This window comes from Aulonocara stuartgranti (assembly GCF_965226115.1).
Source record: "Aulonocara stuartgranti genome assembly, chromosome: 4".
Lineage (NCBI taxonomy): Eukaryota > Metazoa > Chordata > Actinopteri > Cichliformes > Cichlidae > Aulonocara > Aulonocara stuartgranti.
Window position 1 is genome coordinate 33,352,878 of NC_138942.1, and position 25,635 is coordinate 33,378,512.

Consider the following 25,635-nt stretch of genomic DNA (forward strand, 5'->3'; position numbering starts at 1 on the left):
CACCAATAAAAGAAAGAAAATGCAAATGCCTTCTAAAACAGAGAATCACGCTCACTGATCAGTCTGCTGTGAAACAATTACAGTTAGACAATACTAGTGGTTTAAAGGCTTCATGAAAACACAGACATATGCACATATAGCCATGCTGACAGCTCAGTGAGCCTCATAGCATGAGAAGGTTGAGGAAGTGGCTGGTTTCAGAATTCTACAGCACTGCGGCACTCACACTGAACCCTGTGGTTGTCTCAGCTCGACCCAACATCCTGTGAAACTTGCTTTAACCTGCTTTCAACTTCAACTGCGCACGTGCTATTGCACATGTTCAGCTTTTAACTTCTGTAATTCCACAGAAGTGATGCAAATATATGCAAATTTAATAGAAGTATCTTTTACTCACCCTGGTTCTTGATTATTGTACTGTTATTACCTTAATTTTTTAGAATGGTAAATGGCCTGTATTTGTATAGCGCTTTTACTAGTCATGAAAACACACACATATGCACATATAGTCATGCTGACAGCTCAGTGAGCCTCATAGCGTGAGAAGGTTGAGGAAATGGCTGGTTTCAGAATTCTACAGCACTGCAGCACTCACACTGAAGCCTGTGGTTGTCTCAGCTCGACCCAACATCCTGTGAAACTTGCTTTAACCTGCTTTCAACTTCAACTGCGCACGTGCTATTGCACATGTTCAGCTTTTAACTTCTGTAATTCCACAGAAGTGATGCAAATATATGCAAATTTTCACCCTGGTTCTTGATCATTGTATTGTTATTACCTTAATTATTTAGAATGGTAAATGGCCTGTGTAGAATGACCACTCGGTAGCTTTCTTGTGATGCTGCTTTATTGAACGTGTATCCAGCATGGGTTATAACAGCACAACAACGGGTGTGGCAGCTAAGAGAAGAACTGCACATAGACAGCCCTGCCGCAAAGCGTGTCCTAGTGGCGTAAAGCCGCAACGCCCACCCGCTCGACACAGGCAACCCAGTATATGACATCTCCCCCCCTTTTCATGTTATTTCCAATAACAAACCCCAAATAGAACAGCAACGACACAATGATAACATGTGACACTATAATAGCCTCTGGGCGGTTCTCTTAAGGACCGGGCACAAATGGCTTACTGTCGGCCTGAAGGGCAGTGTCCACAAAACAGGACTTATTAAACATGGTAAACCTTTATAAATACAGGCCATTTATATAAATACAGGCCATTTAAGGTAATTAAGTCAACCAGGTAACAGCAGTATTGGTTGCAGCTGAAAACATAAGTGCAAAACAGCAACAATACAACATTCCCACTCCCCAGTCCTTCTTTCTCTCCCATTACCCCAGTGTCTACAGATCCAGCCTGTTGACTGGCTTGCGTACCCGGCCGCACCTCATGTGTAACTGATCCGGTACGTCGGCGTGAGTGGGTGCAAGTGTTGGGGGAAGACTAGGGGCCAAAGGTGAGGTTTCTGGAGTGGACGCACCAGCGCACTGAGATGGCAGCTCCTCAGCGTCCACAGTGGGTGTTGGAAGGGGTTGTGGCATAGCCCGTGGAGATGGTTCGAGGCGGAGATGGCGGCGGTTCCGTCGCAGCACTGCACCTTGGGGTGTGGCAACGAGATAGGACCTCGGAGTGTCGCTCTCCTTGGAGATGATGGCCGGTGTTGCCCAAGCCTTCTCCCTGTCCAGCGTAGTTAGGACAGCATCCCCTGGATGGAGTGGAGGTAGGGGCTTAGTACCATGGCGGCAGTCGAAGTAGAACGCCTGCTTGGCCTTCTGACCAGCATCCCTTCGTTTAACCTCTCTTTTGTTTGGCCATTTAGGTTGAAGATTCTTCTCCAAGGTAGGCAGGGTTGTCCTGGTCTTCTTCCCCATAATAAGTTCTGCTGGGCTGAAGCTTGTAGTGGTACAGGGAGTAGACCTAAAGCACATTAGTGCTATCAGTGGGTCGTTGTGTCGAAGGATTTTCTTTGCAATCTGTACTGCCCTCTCCGCGTGACCATTTCCCCGTGGGTGGTGGGGACTAGACGTTATGTGGGCAAAATCCATCTCTCTCGCGAAGGCCTGGAACTCAGAGCTGGAGAACTGAGGGCCATTGTCACTCACCACCTTGTCAGGGATCCCAAACCTAGCAAAGGTCGACTTCAGTTTCTGAACAACTTGGCCACTGGTCGTGGATGGTAGGTGCGGTATTTCCAGAAAATGTGAGTAGTAGTCCGACACAACAAGATAATTATTCCGGTTGTGTTCACAGAGATCCAGGGCTATCCTTTGCCATGGACGATCCGGCAAAGGTGTGGAGATAAGCGGCTCCTTTGTCTGTGTTGGCCTCTGTGCCAGACATGTGTGGCACTGCAGCACTGCATTCTTTAACTCAGTGGAGAGCCCCGGCCACCACACAGATGAATTAGCCCTATCCCTGCACTTGGTGAGGCCTTAGTGTCCTTCATGTAGTTTGTGTAGAATGGCTGTTCTCTGTGACTTTGGAATGACAATTCTGCAGCCTCGTATAACCAGGCCGTCAGCCTCTGATAGCTCGTTTTTCACTTACATGTACGCTTTAATGTTCAATGGCACACTAGCTCCGTATGCAGGCCAACCCCTGCGAATGTACGTAATGACAGTCTGTAGTTCAACGTCCGTTGCAGTGGCTGCTTTAATGCTTTCCATTCGGCTTGGGGACGCTGGAATGCCCTGTAACACGGTGGCTATGTAGCAGTCCACTTCACTGTGAGTGCTAGTGTCATCCTCAGCCCGAGTCTGTGGACTCCGTGACAACGTATGGGCGATGACAAGCGTTTTGCCAGGGACATAGACGGCCTCCGGCTTGTACCTGTCATGAGCCTCATCAGGAGGCGTTGACACCTCAATGGAACATTGTCAAGGTCCCGGCTGTTGACCAGGGGCACCAAAGGTCTATGGTCGGTCTCAAGCCTGAAGCGATCTAAGCCACATAGATACTTATCAAACTTCTCACAGGCCCAAACACTTGCCAAACACTCCTTTTCGATTTGTGCATAGCGTGTTTCAGCCTCCGTGAGGCGTCTAGAGTAGTACGCAACAGGTTTCCACTCTGCGCCATGAAGCTGAAGCAGCACAGCCCCAAGCCTGTAGCTACTGGCGTCGGCAGATACGGCTGTGAGTCTGTTGACGTCATAGAAGGCAAGAACAGGTGCTGATGTAAGCGCTCTCTTAATGTTCTTGAAGGCTGCCTGCTGTGGGTGACCCCAGGTCCAACTGTTTTTGCTTTTAAGCAACTCGTACAGTGGCTGACATACTGTGGCAAGAGCAGGAATATATCTGCCCAGGTAATTAACCATTCCTAGGATCCGTTTAAGCTCTTGCACATTTTCTGGTGACGGCAGCTGAAGAATGGCGCTCACTTTCTCAGGGTCTGGCCTGACCCCAGAATAGTCGATCAGGTGCCCTAGGAAGCGAAGCTGGCTCTGTCTGAAGGAGCATTTCTCTCGGTTGAGCTTCAATCCGGCTAACCCAATAGGCTGCAGGACCTCCTCAAGTCAGGTGTCGTGTTGTTCCATGGTGGCCCCATAGACCAGGATGTCATCCATAAAGACCTCCACTCCTTCGAGTCCCTCTAAGGTCTCCAACATCTTTCGCTGAAAGATCTCTGGTGCACTTGTTATCCCAAAGGGCAGCCTCTTAAAGCAATACCTGCCAAATGGCCTGATGAATGTTTGCAACTCTCGTGATGCAAAGGGATCTGCCAAAATCCACTGGCTGCATCCAGCGAGGAGAAGACCGTTGCCCCACTCAACCTGGACATGGTTTCCTCAGGGGTAGGCAAGATATAGCGCTCTCTTTTGACAGACTTATTCAGTTTTGTCAGATCGACGCAGATCCTGGCCTTTGCTGTGTTCTTCTTCAAGACAGGCACCATTGGGGCACACCATTCGGTAGGTTGGGTCACCCTCTCAATGACACCATGGTTCTCCATTCTTTGTAGTTCCTCCTTCACTTTCTGCAGCATGGGGAAAGGCACACGGCGTGCCGTATGCACTGCGTATGGCACAGCATCGTCCCTTAACTGAATTTTGACTGGTTCAGTTTTTGGTGTTCCGTGTTCACCGTAAAGTGGTTGGTTCCTGGTGGGTGTGATCGTTGCTTCATCAATTCTTCTCACCAGGTTCATCTGCACTGACAAGGAGCGGTTGAGAAGGTTGCTGACTCTGTGTCCACGAACCACATACACCTTGGACAGGTAGTCTTTGCCTTTATAACGTATTGTGGCCTTTAAGTAACCGAGACATAGCAGCTCTCTAGAGGGAGATTAGAAGGCTCTAGTGTTCTCTTATGAGCAAGTGTGTGGAATGTATCTTCATTTATGATAGTGACATCTGCTCCTGTGTCAATCTTAAATTCTATTGGGGCAGAGTCTAGCAGTAACTGCACAGTCCATGCTTCACTATTTCCTTTTGCATTACACACTGAGCCTAGAAAATATGAGGCCTGCTTGCTTTTCTCTGTCTCTGTAACCTCATTAACTGATCTGCTGTTACGACACACCCTGGCCCAGTGTCCAATTTTTCGGGAGCCATGGCAAACAGATTTTGCTGCCGGGCACCTTTCATCCCTGGCATGCTGTGTCTTCCCACATTTAATGCATTTCTTGTCACGCCCCGCCCATTTTTTTTCCTCGGGTAGCCTGCCTCGCTGTTGTTGTGATTTCCAGTCCATGCTTTTCCGTTTATCCCGTACATCCTGTACTGAGCCTCCAGCATCTCCCTGCAAGCTGACCTGCGCTGCGACCTCCTCTGACTGTCTGACGATCTGGGTCGTTTGTGCCAACATGAGGTCCTTCATCAGTTGTAGCCTGCGGGAGAGGTCCTTGTCTCGTATCCCGACCACAATACGATCGCGGATATTTTCCTCTTTACATGCACCAAACTCACAGTGCTCTGAGAGGTCATACAGGGCTCGGATAAAACTCTCCACCGTTTCGCCTGGCCGCTGGACACGCTGGTGAAAACATGCTCTCTCATGTATAATGTTCTGCTGCGGGGAAAAATACTCGTCGAACTTCCTCATTACGATGGCGAAGTTGTCACGACTTTCATCGGCGGCGAAGGTGAGTGACTTGTAAATGTTCTCTGCTTCATTTCCCAATTGCATAGATTAGGTAGCTCACCTGTACTTGTCCTTCGTCTTTGTGGAGTTTCGTTGCGATCCTGTAGCGCTCGAAACGCTGTTTCCAGTCGAGCCATTCCGTCGGCTTATCGAAGGGGAAGCTTGTCGGGGGATTAAACTTCTGTTTTCTCCCTTATGGCGTTATTCCGGCGATGGTCCGGGCCACTTCTGACACCATGTAGAATGACCACTCGGTAGCTTTCTTGTGATGCTGCTTTATTGAATGTGTATCCAGCATGGGTTATAACAGCACAACAACGGGTGTGGCAGCTAAGAGAAGATCTGGACATAGACAGCCCTGCCGCAAAGCATGTCCTAGTGGCGTAAAGCCGCAACGCCCACCCGTTCGACACAGGCAACCCAGTATATGACAGCCTGTATTTGTATAGCGCCTTTACTAGTCCCCCACTTTGCCTCCCCTAAAGCGCTTTACACACCCAGTCATCCACCCATTCACACACTGGTGGAGGCAAGCTACAGTTGTAGCCACAGCTGCCATTGGCCCTTCTGGCCAACACCAGTAGGCGGTAGGTGAAGTGTCTTGCCCAAGGACACAACGACCGAGACTGTCCCAGCCGGGGCTCGAACTGGCAACCTTCCGATTACAAGGTGAACTCCCAACTCTTGAGCCACGATCGCCCGAATCAGGTTTGTGTCTGGTGTCAGCATTGTCAGTTTTCATGTCTTTCCTGTCCTGTCACATGTAATTATCCTCAGCTGTGTTCCCCATGTGCTTCCACTTTCCTCATTACCTTCTGGGTATTTATGTCCGAGTCTCTCTCAGTTACATGTCACATTGTCCCTCGTACTGTGTGCTCCCCAGTGTCTCCTCGTGTGCATTAGTTCTATTAGTTTCCCAGTTTAGTTGGCTTTGAGTTTATTCTATGTGTCAGTGAGTTTACGTTTAGGTCCAATCCCTGCCTGCACACAGCCGTAACATGACAGCTGTTAACTATTATTAAAACTGATTTAATTAAATGAAAAAAAATGCATCAAAATTTTTGGAAAAAACTAAATTAATTTGGTAATGTTGTAACTAGATCAGATAAATCATCGTCAAGGAAAGAGTAAAGTCTATAAGAACGCCAATCAGTGTATTAAAAGGGTAAAAAGAAACTAAGTTACAAAGTTAAAGTTAAAGTTTTTTTTACCTAATTACAGAAATAGCTATGTATATTTGATGTTTGGTTGCAACCTGTATCCCATAAAGCAAATAGAAGTAAATTAACCCAAACAGGAGCCATTTCATTCTCACCACGTCAAGTTCTGGCATCGCTTCCATCACCTCTACAAGGTTCTCTATCTTCGTCTTCTCTGAAAACATAAAGTCATCATCCACCCACAGGAAGTACTTGGTGGTTACCTGGGAAACAGCCAGATTTCTGCCTGCAAACCAGCCCTGAGAAAGGAAACATCTTTCACATCTTAATGCAAATGATAAGAGTTCTAATTCTGATTTCAGATTTATCCTTAAATTGTGGTGGTGACCACATGTGACTGCAGTCCATTTATTCTTTATATAGTTAGTTAGATTAGCAGCAATTTAACATGCTTGATACAACTAAGTAACAGAAGTTTAGCTAATAAAATTTTAAATGCATCTGAAATCTGAATTATTTTCCTATCAGATTTTATAGAAAATTTCAAGAATTAAAGTAAAGTGACATATGTTCTAAATTTTGTATAGTCAGTTTAGTCCATAAGAATGTAGGTATATACCTGTGCTGGAGGCATAATGTAATGTTGAATGTTTTCTCCAGTAATGTGCTCCGTTTCAAAGCTGTCATCGGCAATAATAATTTTTACGTTGCTATAAAATTGCCGGATGCTGTCAAGCAACACTCTTAAGTGTCTATAGCGCTGGAAAGTTTTTGTTGTGATGGTGACTTGAGAGCTGATATCTGAGAGACAGAAGCAAACAAAGACTTATTTCAAGAAAAAGTAGGGTGATCTGCTACAGCATAGAATGAGTTATCGTAGGACACTTTTCTCTATGTGCATCCTTCTCTCACCTATTGTGCCATGGAAAAGTATTTGTCCCCATTCACTACAATGAAATGTTTCAGATATAAAATTGAGTTTTTAAATACTGATTTCACTTCTTAAGGGGGGGTAGACCTGGGCTATGGGCTATGTCCCAATGCAGTGGCTGCATCCTTTGGAGGACCCCGCCTTTGCAGTCTATGTGGGCCAGGTCCGAGAAGGCCAGAAGTGCGATTCTGTGAAATGGGACGGTCTAGTCTTCAGATTTGTGTCACTGTGTCGGTGGAGTTTAATAAACTCAGCCATCTGCTCCTTGCTATCTAAAATATAACAGAATATTGGAGTAAATTCTCAACCATCTCACACTTCTGTTTAATCAGTTTTCTGTTTGACGTTTATTGAGCTGTGTGAAAAAACTTTAATCTCAGCTAAACTGATTTACTGAGGAACAAATAAAACACTGAAAAACACCAAACAATAACATTTTTAATCAACAAGTGACTTATATATCATGTTTAACCTGAGTAGTGAAAGACTGCGCGAGGGTCTGAAAATGATGTGTCGGGAGTTCACTGTACTCGCCGGCTCAAGTTAGCCTTGACCACCCAGTCAGCTATCGAGCTGGTCGGTAACAGACGTCTCTGAAAACATCGGAGCACTTTTTGCAAATATGCGATGTCTTGATAAATCGAGCAGATATTTGAACTTGACACAGCTACATTCTCGCCTGAAAATTTGTTAATTTTATTTTGTGACCCAAAAAGAGTAATATTTTAAACTCTTCAGCCACGCTCCTCAACTAAGTAGCACCAATAACACCAAAAGGGATTGGATCACTTTTTTCAATAATGAAAGAATTCAACATTTAAAAATTGCCTTTTGTATTTACCCAGATTATTTGTAAATAATGTTAACCTTTATCTGATGATCTGCAACATTTAAGTGTGAGAAATATGCAAAACAATATTCAATAAGAAATCAGGAAGGGTGCAACTACTTTTTGAAAGGACTGTACACCTCTAGTGAAGAACCTTGAAAACAGAATTAAGTTAGAAACATTTCATTCATTGGAGGAAGGCAGTCTAAGTTGGCCATAATTTCAGGAATCAATACATGGTACCATCACAGAGATTTTTAATTCCTAGGAAGAACAAACTACCTGTTCCCATGTCATACAGGACTGGTACACGAGGCTGTTTGATGGCAATTGGAAACACAGCTTCATGCATTTCAAACTGGAAAGTGGCTAAAATCAGAAAACAAAAAGCTCAGATTAAATATAGTGCAAAGGACACTCTTGTATAAAGAGAAAAAACAAAAACATAACAAAACATAGTCACTGATTTTCCAATAAACCTTAGAACAGCACACAAACTGCATAACTGGAAAACACTTTGTCTAATTTCACTTTTGCTTTCACTTATTTTGCTTGGACATGACATACGGAATTCAGAAACAATCAAATTTCATGCAAAACTTTATTTTCATATAGAATTTCAAATTTCTAGCTCATTTAACATTGTTTAAACACATACCAAGGTCTCCAGTGTTTATGTGGTAGTCAGTGCTGGTATAGGACACTTTGGCTAGCAAGTTGTTGAGGGTCACCAGGCTGCGAGACTCGATAATCAGTTTGTTCTTACCAGATCCTGTTAATTCAAACCACAAAATTTCACAACAGCATTAAAATGACTTGATTAATAGTTCAAGTTTTAAAGTCAATAAATATGACAAAGTGTACACCCTACAAGCTATATAGATTATATAAAAATGAATTCAAACAAGGTCTGTTTATTCTGCCTTTTTGCCTAGCTGAAATCACACTTTCTTATATTTTTTAAATAACAACTAAAGGCGGGACACATTTTCAAGAAAAAAAAAGTTGAAAAGCAGTCAGTGAGTTCACAACAACACTGAGAAAAATAAACAAATTGCTAGTGTTGTATGTTGCTTTCTCATACAACATAATTATGAAAAATAATGCTAATGTACCAGATGTAACATATCCAATCGATATATGCAAAGAAACTAGAACTGTCCATAAACCCTCCTGTTGTGTGCATCCCCACCCCCCTTACTTTAGTGTTCCCGGTAACAATTGACTGGTCTGTTTTAACAGCTCTTAAATTAACATAACACTGAAATGAAAGAGGTACTCATTACTTTTATATGTTCAAATGCATAGTGTGGAGGATGTCATAAGGCCTTGAGGTAATCAAATGAGTGTTTTAATTTGTAAATGGGTCAGGTTCGACCCAAATACAACAGGAAGGTAAATCAAGATGTGTAATAATGAGTTTAATACAGGGAAACAGTATTAAACACAAGAAGAAAGGGAGGTGCAAGAAGGCATGGAAAGTAATGACACCAGCTGAAATCTATCAGTAATTAGAAAGCAACCCTGCCAATCCTCAGTACCAAGTGATGGCCTATAAAAAGGTGTCGCATTACCAAGGTTATTGCTTGTTTCATAACACAAGAAACATCTGATGATTGTTAAAATCATTAAGTTCTCAAGTCACGGTCAGTGGGAGCTGACTGTCAGGGGCAGATCTAGAAGGTTGGCATGTGCCACCCTAATATGATCTCTTGCCACCCCAAGTACCACCCTACTTTTGCATACGACAGTGTTGTGCTTTAAAATAAGATAGCATTAACACTTTGAGCACAGTTACAGTTAGCAGTGAATATAAATTCTACAAATGAATATACTGCATAGTGTTACCCCCCTCCACCATTAACAAGAGGTTCAGCCCATAGCACATTTCGAAGAACACCATGGGAATTTCAGATTTCACACAGGTGGTTGGTTGTTACACAATGAAGGTGAGTGTTATTAACCCTCTGTGGTCCACAGGCACGCCGCACCTCCAAATCACATGTCTGATTTAAGCTGACATAGCAACAAGCTGCAGCCACGCTGAGTCTTTCAGCCCGTGTTGAAAGTTCGGACTTCAAAGTATACACCGTTTTTTAAATTTTAATTACAGGCCAGTAAATTCAGAGTTATGATAGAAAAAATATAATATAAGCCATGCTTTTTTCTAAATACTATTGTCATGTTTTGTTTTGTATTTTTGTTTTGTTTTCTTTTAAAGCATTTTCTAAGGACAGATAGGAAGAAGGGAAAGTTTTGGAAATGACAGCAGCGAGACAGAGCGAGTGACAGAGAGAGAGAGATATTGATATCGAGTTTTTAGATGTGGGAGATTTGTGACGTTTAGCTTTGAGTGTGTAGTTAGTGTGTTGTGTAGTCGTTGTTTTAATTTGTGTGTCAGTGAGGGTACTAATGACTGTCATAAAGGCAGATTGCAATGTAAGCACTGTGACCAGGTAGAAAACCAGAGGAGTGACACAACTCCTGTTGTCAGGCCTGCAGGGTTTATCCCTGTGGGGTTCTCCTCTGTCTTGTGTCCGACAAACACATAATAATTTGTGGGGCATCTTATTTTGACACTCGATTGTTCTCTCTTTTTAGTTAGAGTAATATTTTTAAATGGTTGTTCAAAATTGTAAAAAATTCCAGGTGTATTTTTAGATAAATAGTTGAAAATGTTTACAAAATGTGTGAAAAGGATTTTGTGTTTTTTGTGTGATTTCAGATCAGTTGTGATAATACAGTATGTCAATGAAAAAAACAACAAAATTAATACATGTGAGGTTGAGCTGTAAAGAATGATACCAAGCAAGACAGGGAAAAAAATGTAACAATTTAAATGTGAAATACAAATGTAAAATCAAAAGGAGTCAAAAATAAACAGTCATATTTTGGACCTCAGAGGGTTAAATCATTTAAATTTTTGTTCATGACGGTGCAGATTTCTGACATTTTGTGTAAATTAAGCATGCAAAAATTAGATTTTTTTCTAACAAAAAACCAGTGAAACTTAAGATAGACATGTGTTTGTAAATGAACCGCCCCATGTTGTGCAGCTTTCTGGATTTTATACGTATTGGGCTACATATTTATTATATATATATACATATATATATTAGGGGTGCAACGATATTCGTATCGATATTGAACCGTTCGATACAGTGCTTTCGGTTCGGTACGCATATGTATCGAACGATACAACATTTGTAATTTATTTTATCAATTTTCCTTCTGACGATGCTGTCTGTGTGGAGCGCTCAGTGAATCTGCGTTCGACTACTCCGCCTAGGCTGCACTGTCAAGTGCAGATCCACTGAGCGCTCCACACAGACAGCATTGTCAGAAGGAAGAGCGCAGGGCAAGCTAGCGAGACAGAAGTTAAGCTCTCCTTGCAACATGGCAAATTGAACTTCCCCCACCCTCATTCAGATCTGGCGTTTGGAATTATTTTGGTTTTCATGTGATGTATGACCCTGAAGGTAAGCGCGTCATGGACTAAAGTAAAACAGTATGTTGGATGTGCCACGCAATGCTCAATTACATGGGTGGGAGCTAGTGTGTTAGCGCACTTAGCTCGTTAACGTGTTGGCCGTCTAGCCCCATGCACGGGGCGATCGGCGGTAGCTCGTTAACGGAGATTTGCCGTGTTGTGGCGTTAACGTCATTTTAACGAGGTTAACCTGAAAGCACTAGTGGGAACACAACGAATATGACTGCACATTTACGCCAACATCATCCTAGTGCAAAGACAAAAACAACAAGCACGCATGCTACAAACTTTACCTGAGTCATTTAGACAGATGTTAGCACATGATTCTCCTTATGGGGACCTGATATGTTTAATATGCTGCTGAGAATATAGCCCAGAAGAAGCGGATAGTATAGCTTTTATTTTGGAAAGAGACATTTCTCTGTAATAAACTCTCTTTTCCAAAGATGAGTGATTCCTCAATCAGATACAGGGCTCGCAAAATCGCTAGCCCGACGTCCCATTTTTTTTTCTCTCTCTCTCTCTCTCTCTCTCTCTCTCTTTTTTCCAGTCGGGCTACCAAAATCTATCTCTGCCCTGCCCGTCCGGCTATTGTAGGAAGGAAAAATATATGTCAATGCTTTTGCATTCTTTCGGAAATGTAGCTGGGTAATTATGTCATTGGCATCGGTGAGCCACTGTCAATATGTGACATATTGAAATCACGTTTGAATTTGCGCTTGTTTTTTTGCTTTCACTTTGCAATCGCGCGAACTGTGTATAGAGAGCGACAGCACTGATCTGTGAGTGATGATAATTTGTGCACCAATTCCTCTGACATCGTCTTATTAATCGTTAGCTTACTATGCAAACATGACAAGTGAAATCTCCCGCAGCAAGCTTAAACATGTGAGAGGTTGATCGCGCAGAGAATCGCTGAGCTTATGTGAGTGCGTGTGTAAAAGCATTTCAGTTCTGCTGAGCCAAATAAGACAGGTCAGGGTGAAGAAGTGATAGCCAAAGAAAAGCTTACCACAAAACGGGAAAGTTATGACAAATCAGACTATAAGGCAAAAAGAAAGTGCAGCTTTATGGTTTCATGGACAAAAGAATTTCTGTGGCTGCAATATGACGAGCTAAATAACCAGGGCTGCACATAAGTGGTCCGCAGGTGCGTATTCACTGTCAAAATAAAAAACATGCACAAGGGTTAGGGTTAAATTTAAAAACTGTACTTTTGAGTTAAATATATATATTTATAATTTTAATAAATGACAAATTAAAAAGGCATGAACATTTTTTTGTATCGAAAAAATATCGAACCGTGACACCAAAGTATCGAACCGAACCGTGAATTTTGTGTATCGTTGCACCCCTAATATATATATATATACCTACAGTACATAAAAACAAAATTCACATGTTTTATGTGAATTTTATGTCAAACTAACGTGTTTAATCATGTGGGCTACAGAAAAGAATTAAGTTATAGATTACATTTATATGAAAAGCGTGTATACTTAATGCATTTGAACCATTACAACATTGTAACCATCTGCATATGTGTTTGAAAAAAGAAGGCTTTGATTTTGCCACCCCATTTGATTTCTCTGCCACCCTAAGAAAATTTCTCTAGATCCACACCTGCTGATTGTGCAAGAGTGAGAACGAGGACCCAGGTTCAGACACAAAAGGAGATAGAGCGGATAGTTAAACCAAAAGTGAGACGTTTTATTTTAGCTGATAAACATGAATACAAAATAATGCGAGGCAAACTGGGCGACAAATTAAACTGCTACTAAACTAAACTGGGAAAACGGAACAAGATAACTGTGACTAATCACGATGACTATGATAACTATGATTTCTATGATGACTGTGACTATGAGTGCTATGACTAGACGTGGTGTCACAGACGTTCTGACAAAGACAAGACAATGAAAAACACAGACTAAAAACACACAAGGGGGGGGGGGGGGATCAGGAATCACATAGGGAAACAGCTGACACACATGAACCTAATAATGGGACAGGGGAAGTGAAACTAAATACAATGAACAAAGAAAACCAGGCTCTTTCAAAATAAGACAGGAGGCAGACAATACTGACTTGATAACAAGGGAGACTGGACAGTGTTGGGGAGTAACGGAATACATGTACCGCCGTTACGTATTTAAAATACAAAATATGAGTAACTGTATTCCGTTACAGTTACCGTTTAAAAAGGTGGTATTCAGAATACAGTTACTTTGTTGAAATAAATGGATTACACTGCGGTACTTTCCTGTTTCATTTTGTCGCGGGTCAGGACTGTTTGGGTTTTGTTTGACAGCTACGTTCTGTTGTTCCAGGCGGCAGCGTTACGGTTCCCATGGTTACAGGGCGACGCTCTCTCTCTCTCTGCGACCGTGTGTTTCCTGGGTGAGAGAGCGCCTTTTGTTGTTGTTGTTGTTGTTGTGCTAAGCTAACAGGAAGAATGCTACAAGCATAGCTCTAAAGAATGTAGCATCATGGGCAGTGTAGTCCGTGCTGCAGGGAGAATGGACTGTGTAACGGTCTTTTGCATTTGATGTTTGTTGAAAGGCAAGTGAAAGGCCGAACCTGCCAAACAACAAGGCATGTGCTATTCATCGCCTCAAGAGTAACAAGCAGTACTACATGGACTATAAGAAATTCATGGATGAGATCCTAGCCCATGGAGATGCTGAAAGGGTCACAGAGCAAGACATTGATAAGACACCAGTTTGGTACATCCCACACCATTGTGTGTATCATCCACAAAAACCCGGAAAGATTCGTGTCGTCTTTGATGGCTCTGCCAAGTTCCAAGGCGCTTCCTTAAATGACCATCTCCTCACTGGTCCAGAGCTAACAAACACCTTGCTCGGAGTCTTGTGTCGCTTCCGAAGAGGCCCAGTGGCTTTCATGTGTGACATCGAACGCATGTTCCACCAATTCCATGTGCATGCTTGTGACCAAGATTACCTACGGTTCTTGTGGTGGGAGAACGGTGACCTTGAAACTCCATTCACTGTCTACAGGATGAAGGTACACCTATTTGGAGCAGCATCTTCTCCAGGTTGCGCCAACTATGGCCTCAAGCATCTTGCAGCTGAAGGGGAAGGAAGTTTTAATGAAGAAACCATCAAGTTCACCAACTTCTATGTTGATGACGGACTAGCAAGTGTTGACACTGAAGATCAGGCAATACAGCTGGTTAATGAAGCACGCAAACTCTGCAGCATGGGCAAACTTCGGTTGCACAAGTTCATCTCAAACAGCACCAAAGTTCTAGCTTCGCTTCCGAAAGAAGAATGCGCTGCAGCTCCCAAAGAGCTAGATATGGCACTCGGTGAAGTACATATGGAAAGAGCACTTGGCGTACAATGGTGTGTGGCATCAGATCAATTTCAGTTCAGAGTAGTTGTTAAGGAAAAACCGCTCACCAGAAGAGGAGTATTGGCCACAGTCGCCTCTGTGTTCGATCCACTTGGGTTTGTGTCACCTTTCATTCTGCTGGGAAAGCAGATCTTGCAACAAATGTGTCGAGATAAACTCAGTTGGGATGATAACTTACCTGACAGACTTCGACCTCAGTGGGAGTATTGGTTGCGTGACCTGGGAAACCTTGCGGACGTAAAGGTTCACAGATGCTACATTCCTTCGAACTTCAAGGCACACCACTACGAACTTCATCATTTTTCTGATGCAAGTGCATCTGGATATGGAATGTGCACTTACCTCAGAGCAGTAAGCACAACTGGTGAAGTCCACTGCCCATTGGTGATGGGAAGATCAAGAGTTCCACCAACCAAAGTCACAACTATTCCTCGGCTTGAGTTGTTGGCGGCCGTTGTTGCTGTGCGCACTGGTGACATGCTGAAAAAGGAATTGGAAATGGAAATTTCAGAAGAAAGGTATTGGACTGACTCGAAGGTGGTACTCGGATACCTCAGCAATGAAGCCAGAAGATTTCATGTGTTTGTTGCAAACCGAGTGGAACGCATCAAACAAAGTACAGATTCAACCCAATGGAGGTATGTACCTTCCGAAGATAATCCGGCGGACCACGCCTCAAGAGGTCTCACAGCAGAACAACTTGTAGCATCAAACTGGTTCAAAGGCCCAGACCTCCTTTGGCAGAAGGTCATACCCAGTGGAGAAATTAAGGTGGGAGAGTTATCAACCAGTGACCCGGAGGTTAAGAAGGTTCAAGTCCACAAGATACAAGGGGAGGAACAAAGGTCACTGTTAGATCGCTTACACAAGTTTTCCCACTGGTCGAGGATGATTAAGGCAGTTGCTAGACTCAAGCGCTATGTGAAAGAAGCAAAGCATCACAAGAGTAGATCACACGACATCAGTAGCCTACAAGAGAGAAAGGAAGCAGAGTTAACAATCATAAAGATGGTTCAAGAAACAGCCTTTGCTCAGCAAATAAGAACCTTGCAACATCATGATGTGATGCAGATGAAAGACAAGGTTAGCAAGTTACACAAGTTATGTCCATTTCTTGATGACCAAGGCATTCTTCGGGTAGGCGGACGCTTAACACATGCAGCTTTGCACCCCAATGTCAAGCATCCTGCGATCCTGCCAAGAGACAGTCACGTGTCGGCATTACTGGTCAAACATTATCACGAGAAGACATACCATCAAGGACGAGGGATCACCATGAATGAACTTCGAGCTAATGGATTCTGGATTCTTGGATGCAGCAAGATTGTGTCATCTTACATCTATAAATGTGTAAAATGCAGAAGGTTCAGAAGGCGCACAGAGCAGCAGAAGATGGCAGACCTCCCAGAGGATCGGATGGAGACCACACCGCCATTCACCTACTGTGGGATGGACTGCTTTGGTCCTTTTTATGTCAAAGAAGGCCACAAGGAGCTAAAGCGTTATGGCTTGCTAATCACTTGCATGTGCTCCAGAGCAGTGCATCTTGAAATGCTTGACGATCTCTCTACAGATTCCCTCATCAACTCCTTACGTGCATTCATGGCCATCAGAGGTACAGTTCGCCAGATAAGATGCGATCAAGGCACGAATTTTGTCGGCGCTAGAAATGAGTTTATTGGAGCATTTAAGGAAATGGATCAAGCCAAGCTAGGGAAACTGGACTGTGAGTTTCTCATGAACACCCCAGCGTCTAGTCATATGGGTGGTGTCTGGGAAAGACAAATTCGCACCATAAGAAGTGTTCTCATGTCCATTCTGGAACAATCAGCCAAACAACTCGACAGCTCCTCTCTGAGGATATTCCTGTATGAAGTCATGGCAGTGATTAATAGCAGACCATTGACTACTGACCAACTATGTGATCCATCAAACCCAGAACCTTTAACACCGAATCACATACTAACCATGAAGTCCACAATCATCTCTCCACCTCCAGGAAGGTTTGTGAAAGAAGATCTTTATCTCCGTAAGAGGTGGCGTCGTGTTCAACTACTTGCCAACACTTTCTGGACAAGGTGGAAAAAGGAGTATTTGTTAAATCTTCAAGGCAGACAGAAGTGGACCAAAGAGCACAGAAATGCTAAGATCAATGATGTTGTCCTCCTGAAGGATGAGATAACTCCATGCAACCAGTGGAAGTTGGCAAGGATCATTGAAGTGTATCCTGGAAAGGATGGAAAAGTGAGGAAGGTGAAATTGCTGCTGAGTGATCCAACCCTGGATAGAGCAGGAAAACGTACCTCCAAACCTGTGCACCTGGAAAGACCCATTCAGAAGACAGTCATTCTGATGGAAGCGGAAAACGATTCTCCACCGCACTCTGCTTAAAGGATAATTCACGATAGTTCATTCAAAAGCCGTTCATTAGTTCATAGGTTCATAGTTTTTAATCACAAGTGATTGGTGGGAGTGTAACGGTCTTTTGCATTTGATGTTTGTTGCATTTGATATTTGTTAAGCTGTATGTCTGGATTTTGTTCCTTTGCGCCCTCTGGTGGTGAACTGTGTAGGGTACAGCTTTGCTGTTTGGGTCTCCACCCAGCCACTTTTCTTTTGCTAGCGCACATGGTGTCTGCATGCTGCAACTCACAGTTAGCTCCACACATGGAGAAAATATTGTTTAAAGAGTGAAATAATTGATGAAGAAGATGGAAGATAAGGCAATAAGGCCATAAAGGACTATTTAGCACCTCCTGGATGTCAGCTCACGAGGTTTGTGTATTTTAAATGGTTTATTTTCTGTAATTAAGGATTTTTTGATTGATTGACATTACGTACAAGAGCGCATTTTGATGTGATGTTTATGTTTTATTGTTTTGTCCGTGAGCAGTTCTCACGGGTTGCCAAGACCAGAATAAACCCTGTTTTATAACTACATCGTGCGTACGTCAATCCTTGAGGGTGCTACAGACTGCCATACACGTTAATGTGTCTGTGAGCGAGGGAGGGAGAAAAAGGCAAAGTACGAGTTGTCATCGAGCAAAAACGGGAGCTGGAAGCATGTAAATATAATAATAACCACTGCAGCCAAGAAGAGTGCCTGACGAGCCCAGTTGTAAGTAAGCTATTAAGACTCGACTGTACACCGTGTTCGTGTTTTCCTCCGAAACAATAAGTTCCGTTGGAGCAGCCTTTCAACGCCTCTCTCTGTCTCTCGCAAGAAAAGTTGACCCACACAACAAAGTAAAGCTATTTTTCGGCTACGAGCCGACAGGGACCCCGCCGTATTAGTCAGAGGTCCCTTTACTACAGTTCGGAATCGCGGACTTTCAGTAATAGTAATAAATCACACAGCAATAGTACATTCACGTTGTTGTAAAAAGCATGATAATATATTAAGTAATCCAAAGTATTCAGAATACGTTACTGTCATTGAGTAACGTAACGGAATACGTTACAGAATACATTTTGGGGCATGTAATCTGTATTCTGTAATGGAATACATTTTAAAAGTAACCTTCCCAACACTGAGACTGGAACATAAGGGGTGACGACACAACAGGATCTAGATAAACAAGGACTAAAGAATTTCAAAATACAAAACAACTCAATCCTAACTAATGATAGAAACAACAAGAACTTAGCATGTCTTCTACAGTACATATCAATAATGCAAAATGAAGAGAAAATGCTGGGTCCCAGACCCAGCCCATGACAAGACTGCTGTAAATGTTTTATATTTCATATTTGTAAGAGATTGTTTTTCTTCTCCACATGGCTGAAAAGTTCTGACCCTTGCTGCTAATCTGGCGTGTGGTCCAAAAACCAATCCAACAAAAATGCCCCCTACAATATAGTCACTTATTTACTAAATCTCACCTTTGATGATTGTCTGTTCAGGTGTAATATTTGTGGTCAGGATGCCTTTAGACACACTTAAAGATACCTACAAAAGAAAGGCCTGAATAAATTTAAAAAGCACTCAGAATATAATAATAATAATAATAATAATAATAATAATAATAATAATAATGGATACTTTATTGATATCCATGCCTACCCCAGAATATCCTATACAGTCGTCTACAAAAAAAATAAACTGTGTATGAAATTATGCTATGTCAGTGTAACATTGGAATACCTATTGAAGATGGAAAGAAAGATGCTAGTTTATACTGTACATCAGACCATAAATGAGGTTTGTGTTTTTTCTTTCATTTATCCTAAAGCTGAATTAAAGTCAGCCCCACACATTGATCACAAAATCAGGGAATCAGGGCCCTTAATGTTTGAAATGTATATGTTCAGGAGGCATCTTGTATGAACCAGCCAACCTGTACAGTTCATATTAGCTGTGAGGGAGAAACACCAACCTTGTAGCTGCTTCTGTTTTCTGCATGCAGCCCTAAACCTGAAATTAAAATGACATTACTTTTACATTGTCCTTTTATGGGAAGACTCCATGACACGTTTTTGAAGCATAAATGATCAACATGAATTACTTAAAACCCCCATGCAACTGTCTTGTCTGTGAATATGTTGGCTGTAATACAGATTTAATTTTGCCATCTCATTTGCTGAGGTATAAGTTTGCTGGTCATTATCACTCTTGGTTAATTATCTTTTAATTATGTTTTAAACGTGGAAAATTCCTGAAATTGCATGTTAATTTGACTCACTAATGACTCTAATTCAGAGGTATTAAAGTTTACTTAATAATCTGAGAAATACCACCAAATTTAGTCTCAGATCAACATTTATTAACCATTTTTCTAATAAACTAGAAAGGGATTGTATAGGAATTTCTTTTACTTATGTATTAATCACATTATTTTATTGTATGATGCCTTGGTGCCACTAGATTTAAACATGTTCCACACCCATACTGTAAGACAGATGGTGGGGGTCTAGTAAGGAAGTTGGGGGAAGCAGACAACTCCACAGGAAGAGTCTTTTGTCTCTTCGAGGACTCTGGGAGGTAGCAAGGGAGTGTGAACCTTAAGGTGTGAAGCAGCTGTGTACTTTCTTTTGTTCCTGGAGAAGGTATTTAACTGAGAGCCATGTTAGGCTCAGAGAGACTCTGCTGACCGTCTGTCCCGCGGTCATGTAGGCTCTCCACAAGCTTGGTTGTCTGTTCTTTGTGTGTTTTGATTAAAGAATGTTAGCTACCGCTCGTCTGCAGGCTTTATTTAAATGGAAAACTTCCACAACAGAATATACAGCACATACACAACAATACAGCACTGGTAAACTTGTCTGTTGCATATACAGTGGGGCAAAAAAGTATTTAGTCAGCCACCGATTGTGCAAGTTCCCCCACTTAAAATGATGACAGAGGTCAGTAATTTGCACCAGAGGTACACTTCAACTGTGAGAGACAGAATGTGAAAAAAAAACCCATGAATCCACATGGTAGGATTTGTAAAGAATTTATTCGTAAATTAGGGTGGAAAATAAGTATTTGGTCACCTCAAATAAGAAAAATCTCTGGCTCTCACAGACCTGTAACGTCTTCTGTAAGACGCTTTTCTGTCCCCCACTCGTTACCTGTATGAATGGCACCTGTTTGAACTCATCAGCTGTATAAAAGACACCTGTCCACAGCCTCAAACAGTCAGACTCCAAACTCCGCCATGGCCAAGACCAAAGAGCTTTCGAAGGACACCAGGAAAAGTATTGTAGACCTGCACCAGACTGGGAAGAGTGAATCTACAATAGGCAAGCAGCTTGGTGTGAAAAAATCAACTGTGGGAGCAATCATCAGAAAATGGAAGACATACAAGACCACTGATAATCTCCCTCGATCTGGGGCCCCACGCAAGATCTCATCCCGTGGGGTCAAAATGATCATGAGAACGGTGAGCAAAGATCCCAGAACCACACGGGGGGACCTGGTGAATGACCTGCAGAGAGCTGGGACCAAAGTAACAAAGGTCACCATCAGTAACACACTACAACGGCAGGGAATCAAATCCCGCAGTGCCAGACGTGTTCCGCTGCTGAAGCCAGTGCATGTCCAGGCCCGTCTGAAGTTTGCCAGAGAGCACATGGATGATACAGCAGAGGATTGGGAGAATGTCATGTGGTCAGATGAAACCAAAGTAGAACTTTTTGGTATAAACTCAACTCGTCGTGTTTGGAGGAAGAAGAATACTGAGTTGCATCCCAAGAACACCATACCTACTGTGAAGCATGGGGGTGGAAACATCATGCTATGGGGCTGTTTTTCTGCCAAGGGGACAGGACGACTGATCCGTGTTAAGGACAGAATGAATGGGGCCATGTATCGTGAGATTTTGAGCCAAAACCTCCTTCCATCAGTGAGAACTTTGAAGATGAAACGAGGCTGGGTCTTCCAACATGACAATGATCCAAAACACACCGCCCGGGCAACAAAGGAGTGGCTCCGTAAGAAGCATTTGAAAGTCCTGGAGTGGCCTAGCCAGTCTCCAGACCTCAACCCCATAGAAAATCTGTGGCGGGAGTTGAAAGTCCGTGTTGCTCGGCGACAGCCCCAAAACATCACTGCTCTCGAGAAGATCTGCATGGAGGAATGGGCCAAAATACCAGCTACTGTGTGTGCAAACCTGGTAAAGACCTATAGTAAACGTTTGACCTCTGTTATTGCCAACAAAGGTTATTTTACAAAGTATTGAGTTGTATTTTTGTTATTGACCAAATACTTATTTTCCACCCTGATTTACGAATAAATTCTTTACAAATCCTACCATGTGGATTCATGGATTTTTTTTTCACATTCTGTCTCTCACAGTTGACGTGTACCTCTGGTGCAAATTACTGACCTCTGTCATCATTTTAAGTGGGGGAACTTGCACAATCGGTGGCTGACTAAATACTTTTTTGCCCCACTGTATTAGGCTTGGCATACCTGGTATGAGAGTAGAGGTCAAAGGCTGTACTATATAACCTTGAATAGGATACTGCAGAGGAGAGTTAGGCGAAGCAAACAGCAGTCTGGATAGTTCAGCAGACACCATCCTGATGAAGAGATGAAATGTGGGTAGATATAGAAACAGGTATCACCTTTTTACTAGTGCTGTCAGCATTATGTCTATTTAAGTGCTATTTATGACACTATGTTTGCACTGAAGCACCGCAGCAATTTCCTAATGTTGTAAACCTGCTCAACATTTGGCAATAAACCCCATTCTCATTCTGATTCTGATTAACGCTGACAGACTGCACGACTGCACCAAGCGAAGCAACTCTGCTGTTGAAGTGCAACACATTCTCACTCCCAAAGCGTAATATTTAATGCCAAATGTGTCTACATTAATTACAGTTTACAAAGATACCAATTGATTATGTTCAGTTACAAATGCCATTGCATTACTGTTAAAGTACACAACATTCATTCATCCACCCTCTACCTGGTTTTGTACTGTTGGAGGTCCTTAGCTCGCCGTTTAACAAGCTCTTCGTATTGATCCTTGGCTATATAATCTTTAAGAAGTTCTGAGCCTTTAGGGCAGGTACATTGATGAGCCAATGAAAAGTTCCTAGGAGAAACTGACCTGAAGAACAAAGGAAATACAGAACTCCTAAAGGGTCAAAATTCTCTTCTATATCACATTGTCATTTAAATCAAGTAGTTCAGATTTTATGGGAATTTGGGAGACTAGTCTAAAAAGTATTTTAATGATGCATTAAGGGTAACAAGACTGTTGCTTCATCTGGATAGAAGTATACCAACTTTCCTCAAATAAAATGCAGTTTCACCTCTGGTCAGCAACAAAAACACACAAAGTGGTCATACAAAGCACTCTACATGTGCGTGTGGTGTGTGTTAAAGGCAATTTAATGAAAACACTTTCAAACACTGCCAAATATACAAGAGGAGGGATTTACACACACACACACACACACACATACAAATTATTACCTTAGTTTTGTTGCGCTGGAAAACTTGAACAGATTTTCATTAACGTTAGAGAAATATATGACATAGAAAACCATCAGGATGATCAGAGTAACAGCCACCAGCTGGAGCCTTGTGCTACTCAATGACATCTGCGGACATACACACACACAAACTCACGTTGTAGACAGTTTGCTAGCAAAGGACCTAAGGGCAAAGATTGCAGTTCTAATGCTCCTGCCCCCAACAGCTGTCAGGTGGCAGATTATTTTTATTTATTTTAGTACTAAAGATGCAAAGTCAGCATCTGGTATAGGGAGAGTCAATATCTGGCATACCCAATGCATTTACATAAAAATTTTGCAGTAATAAATTTGGACACAAGAGTGATTGCTTCATATATCAATACTTAATACACATATTCTTAAAAAATGGTGCATCAACCAACTTGAAAAGCACTTTTTCACACACTGAAATCTGAGACAATGTTCGAACATCTAAAAATCCTGACATTTTAACTCCCCTTACATTTATATAAAAAATATTCACAGCGCAACAAAATGACTACACTTTGTCTTTTGCCTTTGATGTATCAAATTTATATAGTTTCACTAAAAGGCACGTAACTTTGTGCTGAACATTGGTGGGGTCAAGATCTCTGTCTAAATAAATAAATAAATCTTTTTAAATTGCCAGATGATTAAACATGCAACTGTTTTGCTGGTAATAGCTGAAACGAGTAAAGAAAATCAACAGCCTATTTATGCAAGATAATTCATAATTTTACTGGGGGGGTTATATTGGTTGGGTCTGATTATTGGGGGGGTCATAACCCCCCTGGAAACTGCTCCATTATGTTGGCATGTGGCACTGAAGAAAATATTAATCAAACTAAATATAATATATAATCATCTGCCCTTGTCTGCACAAATGTTTCCCTTTTTCTTTTAGTGTTAACTTTCACGTGGATGATATCTACAACAAAACTCTTATTTATATACTTTTTATTTCTTTGGACAGAAATCAGGAGTAGTCATATAAGAGATGAAAATAAATTAACATTATAATTAATATCATAATTAACTGAATTCACATTTACATTTATTTATGTATATTTATGTCATATGTCATTGAAATTTTATTGTTGTGTTAATGGTAACAGAATGAACAAAACTATGATATTTAACCACTGGCTACAGTATAGAAATGATCCATGTCTTACCATTTCTTCCTTCTAAAGTTTCACTCTTATCTCATTTATTCAGCATAAATATCCAAGACATTAAGGAGCCACGAAATCAAACAGCCTGAGTTTTGAAAAAACCTCTTAAGAGTTCAGGGGCTGGACACTTGTGTACAGTGACTGAGGGGGTGTAGTTAACGAAAAACAGTCTGATGGGGGTGGGATCCTCATCAGACTGTTGAGACAGCACTAGCTTAACACTGGTATATCTGATTTTATCAGCTTATGTGCTTATAATATATGTTAACAACTGCATCAAAGATTCTGAATATCTCATAAAAATCACATTGTATTGCATGAAAATAAAATTAACTTCATAAAACACTTTGTTTGTTATCAGACATTAATAATCCTCACAATATTACATAAACAGCAAGTTCCTGGATTCACATATGAATGTAACATATGATTTCTTTAATGTTCACCCATGAGGAAAAATGAATTAAAAGGGAGAAACACATTTCACTGACATTTTCTGTTTCATCTGCATGCAGCACATTTGAACCATGCGAATGATACTGCAACCACAATGGATCCTGTTTTTCAGAACAGCTCACTGCATGCCTACCACATTTACCACCAAATGTTTCGTAAATATATTATCTGTCTGGTGCATCAATAAAGATGTGAAAACCACGTCTAGAAACTGCACCACTTTTGTCTGATTGAGTTTCACTAAAGGCACAAGCAAGAGTTTTCCCACAAACTGTTGAACCACATTCTTTACAAACCGCGTCACTCTGAAAACAGAGCTCACTACAGACAGACAGGCAATCCCCGGACTGGAGCAGACTGCAAACGCGCCACCTCTACTTGACCATAAACCTGATTTATTTGTTAAAAAATGAGAGAGAATTTGCAAGGTTTACGGGTCCAGCCGTGGTCGGTCCACGGATCCTGGAATGGAACAGAGAGAGAGAGAGAGAGAGAGAGAGTGGGCAGGGAGGTGGTTAGCTGGTGATTTCCTTCTTTACAGGTTTCAGCTAGCAGGCTAAAGGGAATGGTCCCAGCAGCATCCACAGTGCACAGGTGACATGAGGTTTAAGCAAACCAATTTCCAACAGTAAATTCAGACAAGTTCCTGTGTGGAAAGCAGAAAATCTGGGTAAATGGCAATAATATACTAAGGTTAAACAAAAACAAGACAGGGTTAACTGTTGACATAGCAGAGAGGATTATCTGGCAGAGGACTGTGGCTCCTGTCGGCCCCTCAAATATGGGTTCCTTCATTAAGAACAGGTGCAGGAAGGAATGAGCTGCCAGGAACTCCACCACAGGTTGAAGCAGAAGCTCCAGCTCAGAATGTCAACAGGGAGGAAATGGGGGGGAAACCAAAAACAAAGCCTAACTCTGTTTCCACAGTGAGCAAACCCACGCATCACCTTCTTTCCTTCCAATGTCAGAGCAGGTCATCAAGACTGAGCTTTTGGTTTGTGAATTATTATTATTATAAGTCTGAGCTGGCTCCTTAAACAGGACGTGATTTTCTCCTCTGGAGTTGTCTACTATGGGCTCAAATTGTGGTCATAAATATTTTGTACTTGTAAATCACTTTTGTACTTGTAAAGGATTTGTATGTGTAAAAAAGATTTGTATGTGTGAAAAGAATTTGTGTGTGTAAAAAAGATTTGTGTGTGTAA

At 42.0% G+C, this 25,635-nt stretch overlaps 1 protein-coding gene across 1 annotated transcript in view; it reads right to left on the reverse strand.

The window, feature by feature from the left end:
* LOC309704701 (beta-1,4 N-acetylgalactosaminyltransferase 2-like) overlaps nt 1-24,083 on the reverse strand; it is a 29,388-nt gene extending 5,305 nt beyond the window's left edge. Inside the window, exons 1-10 of the mRNA XM_082530084.1 lie at nt 23,975-24,083; nt 22,777-22,904; nt 22,265-22,408; nt 21,763-21,872; nt 19,247-19,284; nt 18,753-18,819; nt 8,661-8,774; nt 8,285-8,371; nt 6,862-7,043; nt 6,398-6,541 (exon numbers count right to left, since the gene is read on the reverse strand). Of these exons, the coding sequence (XP_082386210.1) occupies nt 6,398-6,541; nt 6,862-7,043; nt 8,285-8,371; nt 8,661-8,774; nt 18,753-18,819; nt 19,247-19,284; nt 21,763-21,872; nt 22,265-22,408; nt 22,777-22,904; nt 23,975-23,977 (1,017 nt within the window). The 5' untranslated portion in view covers nt 23,978-24,083. The remainder of the gene's footprint in view (nt 1-6,397; nt 6,542-6,861; nt 7,044-8,284; nt 8,372-8,660; nt 8,775-18,752; nt 18,820-19,246; nt 19,285-21,762; nt 21,873-22,264; nt 22,409-22,776; nt 22,905-23,974) is intronic.
* Nucleotides 24,084-25,635: the final 1,552 nt, after the last annotated feature.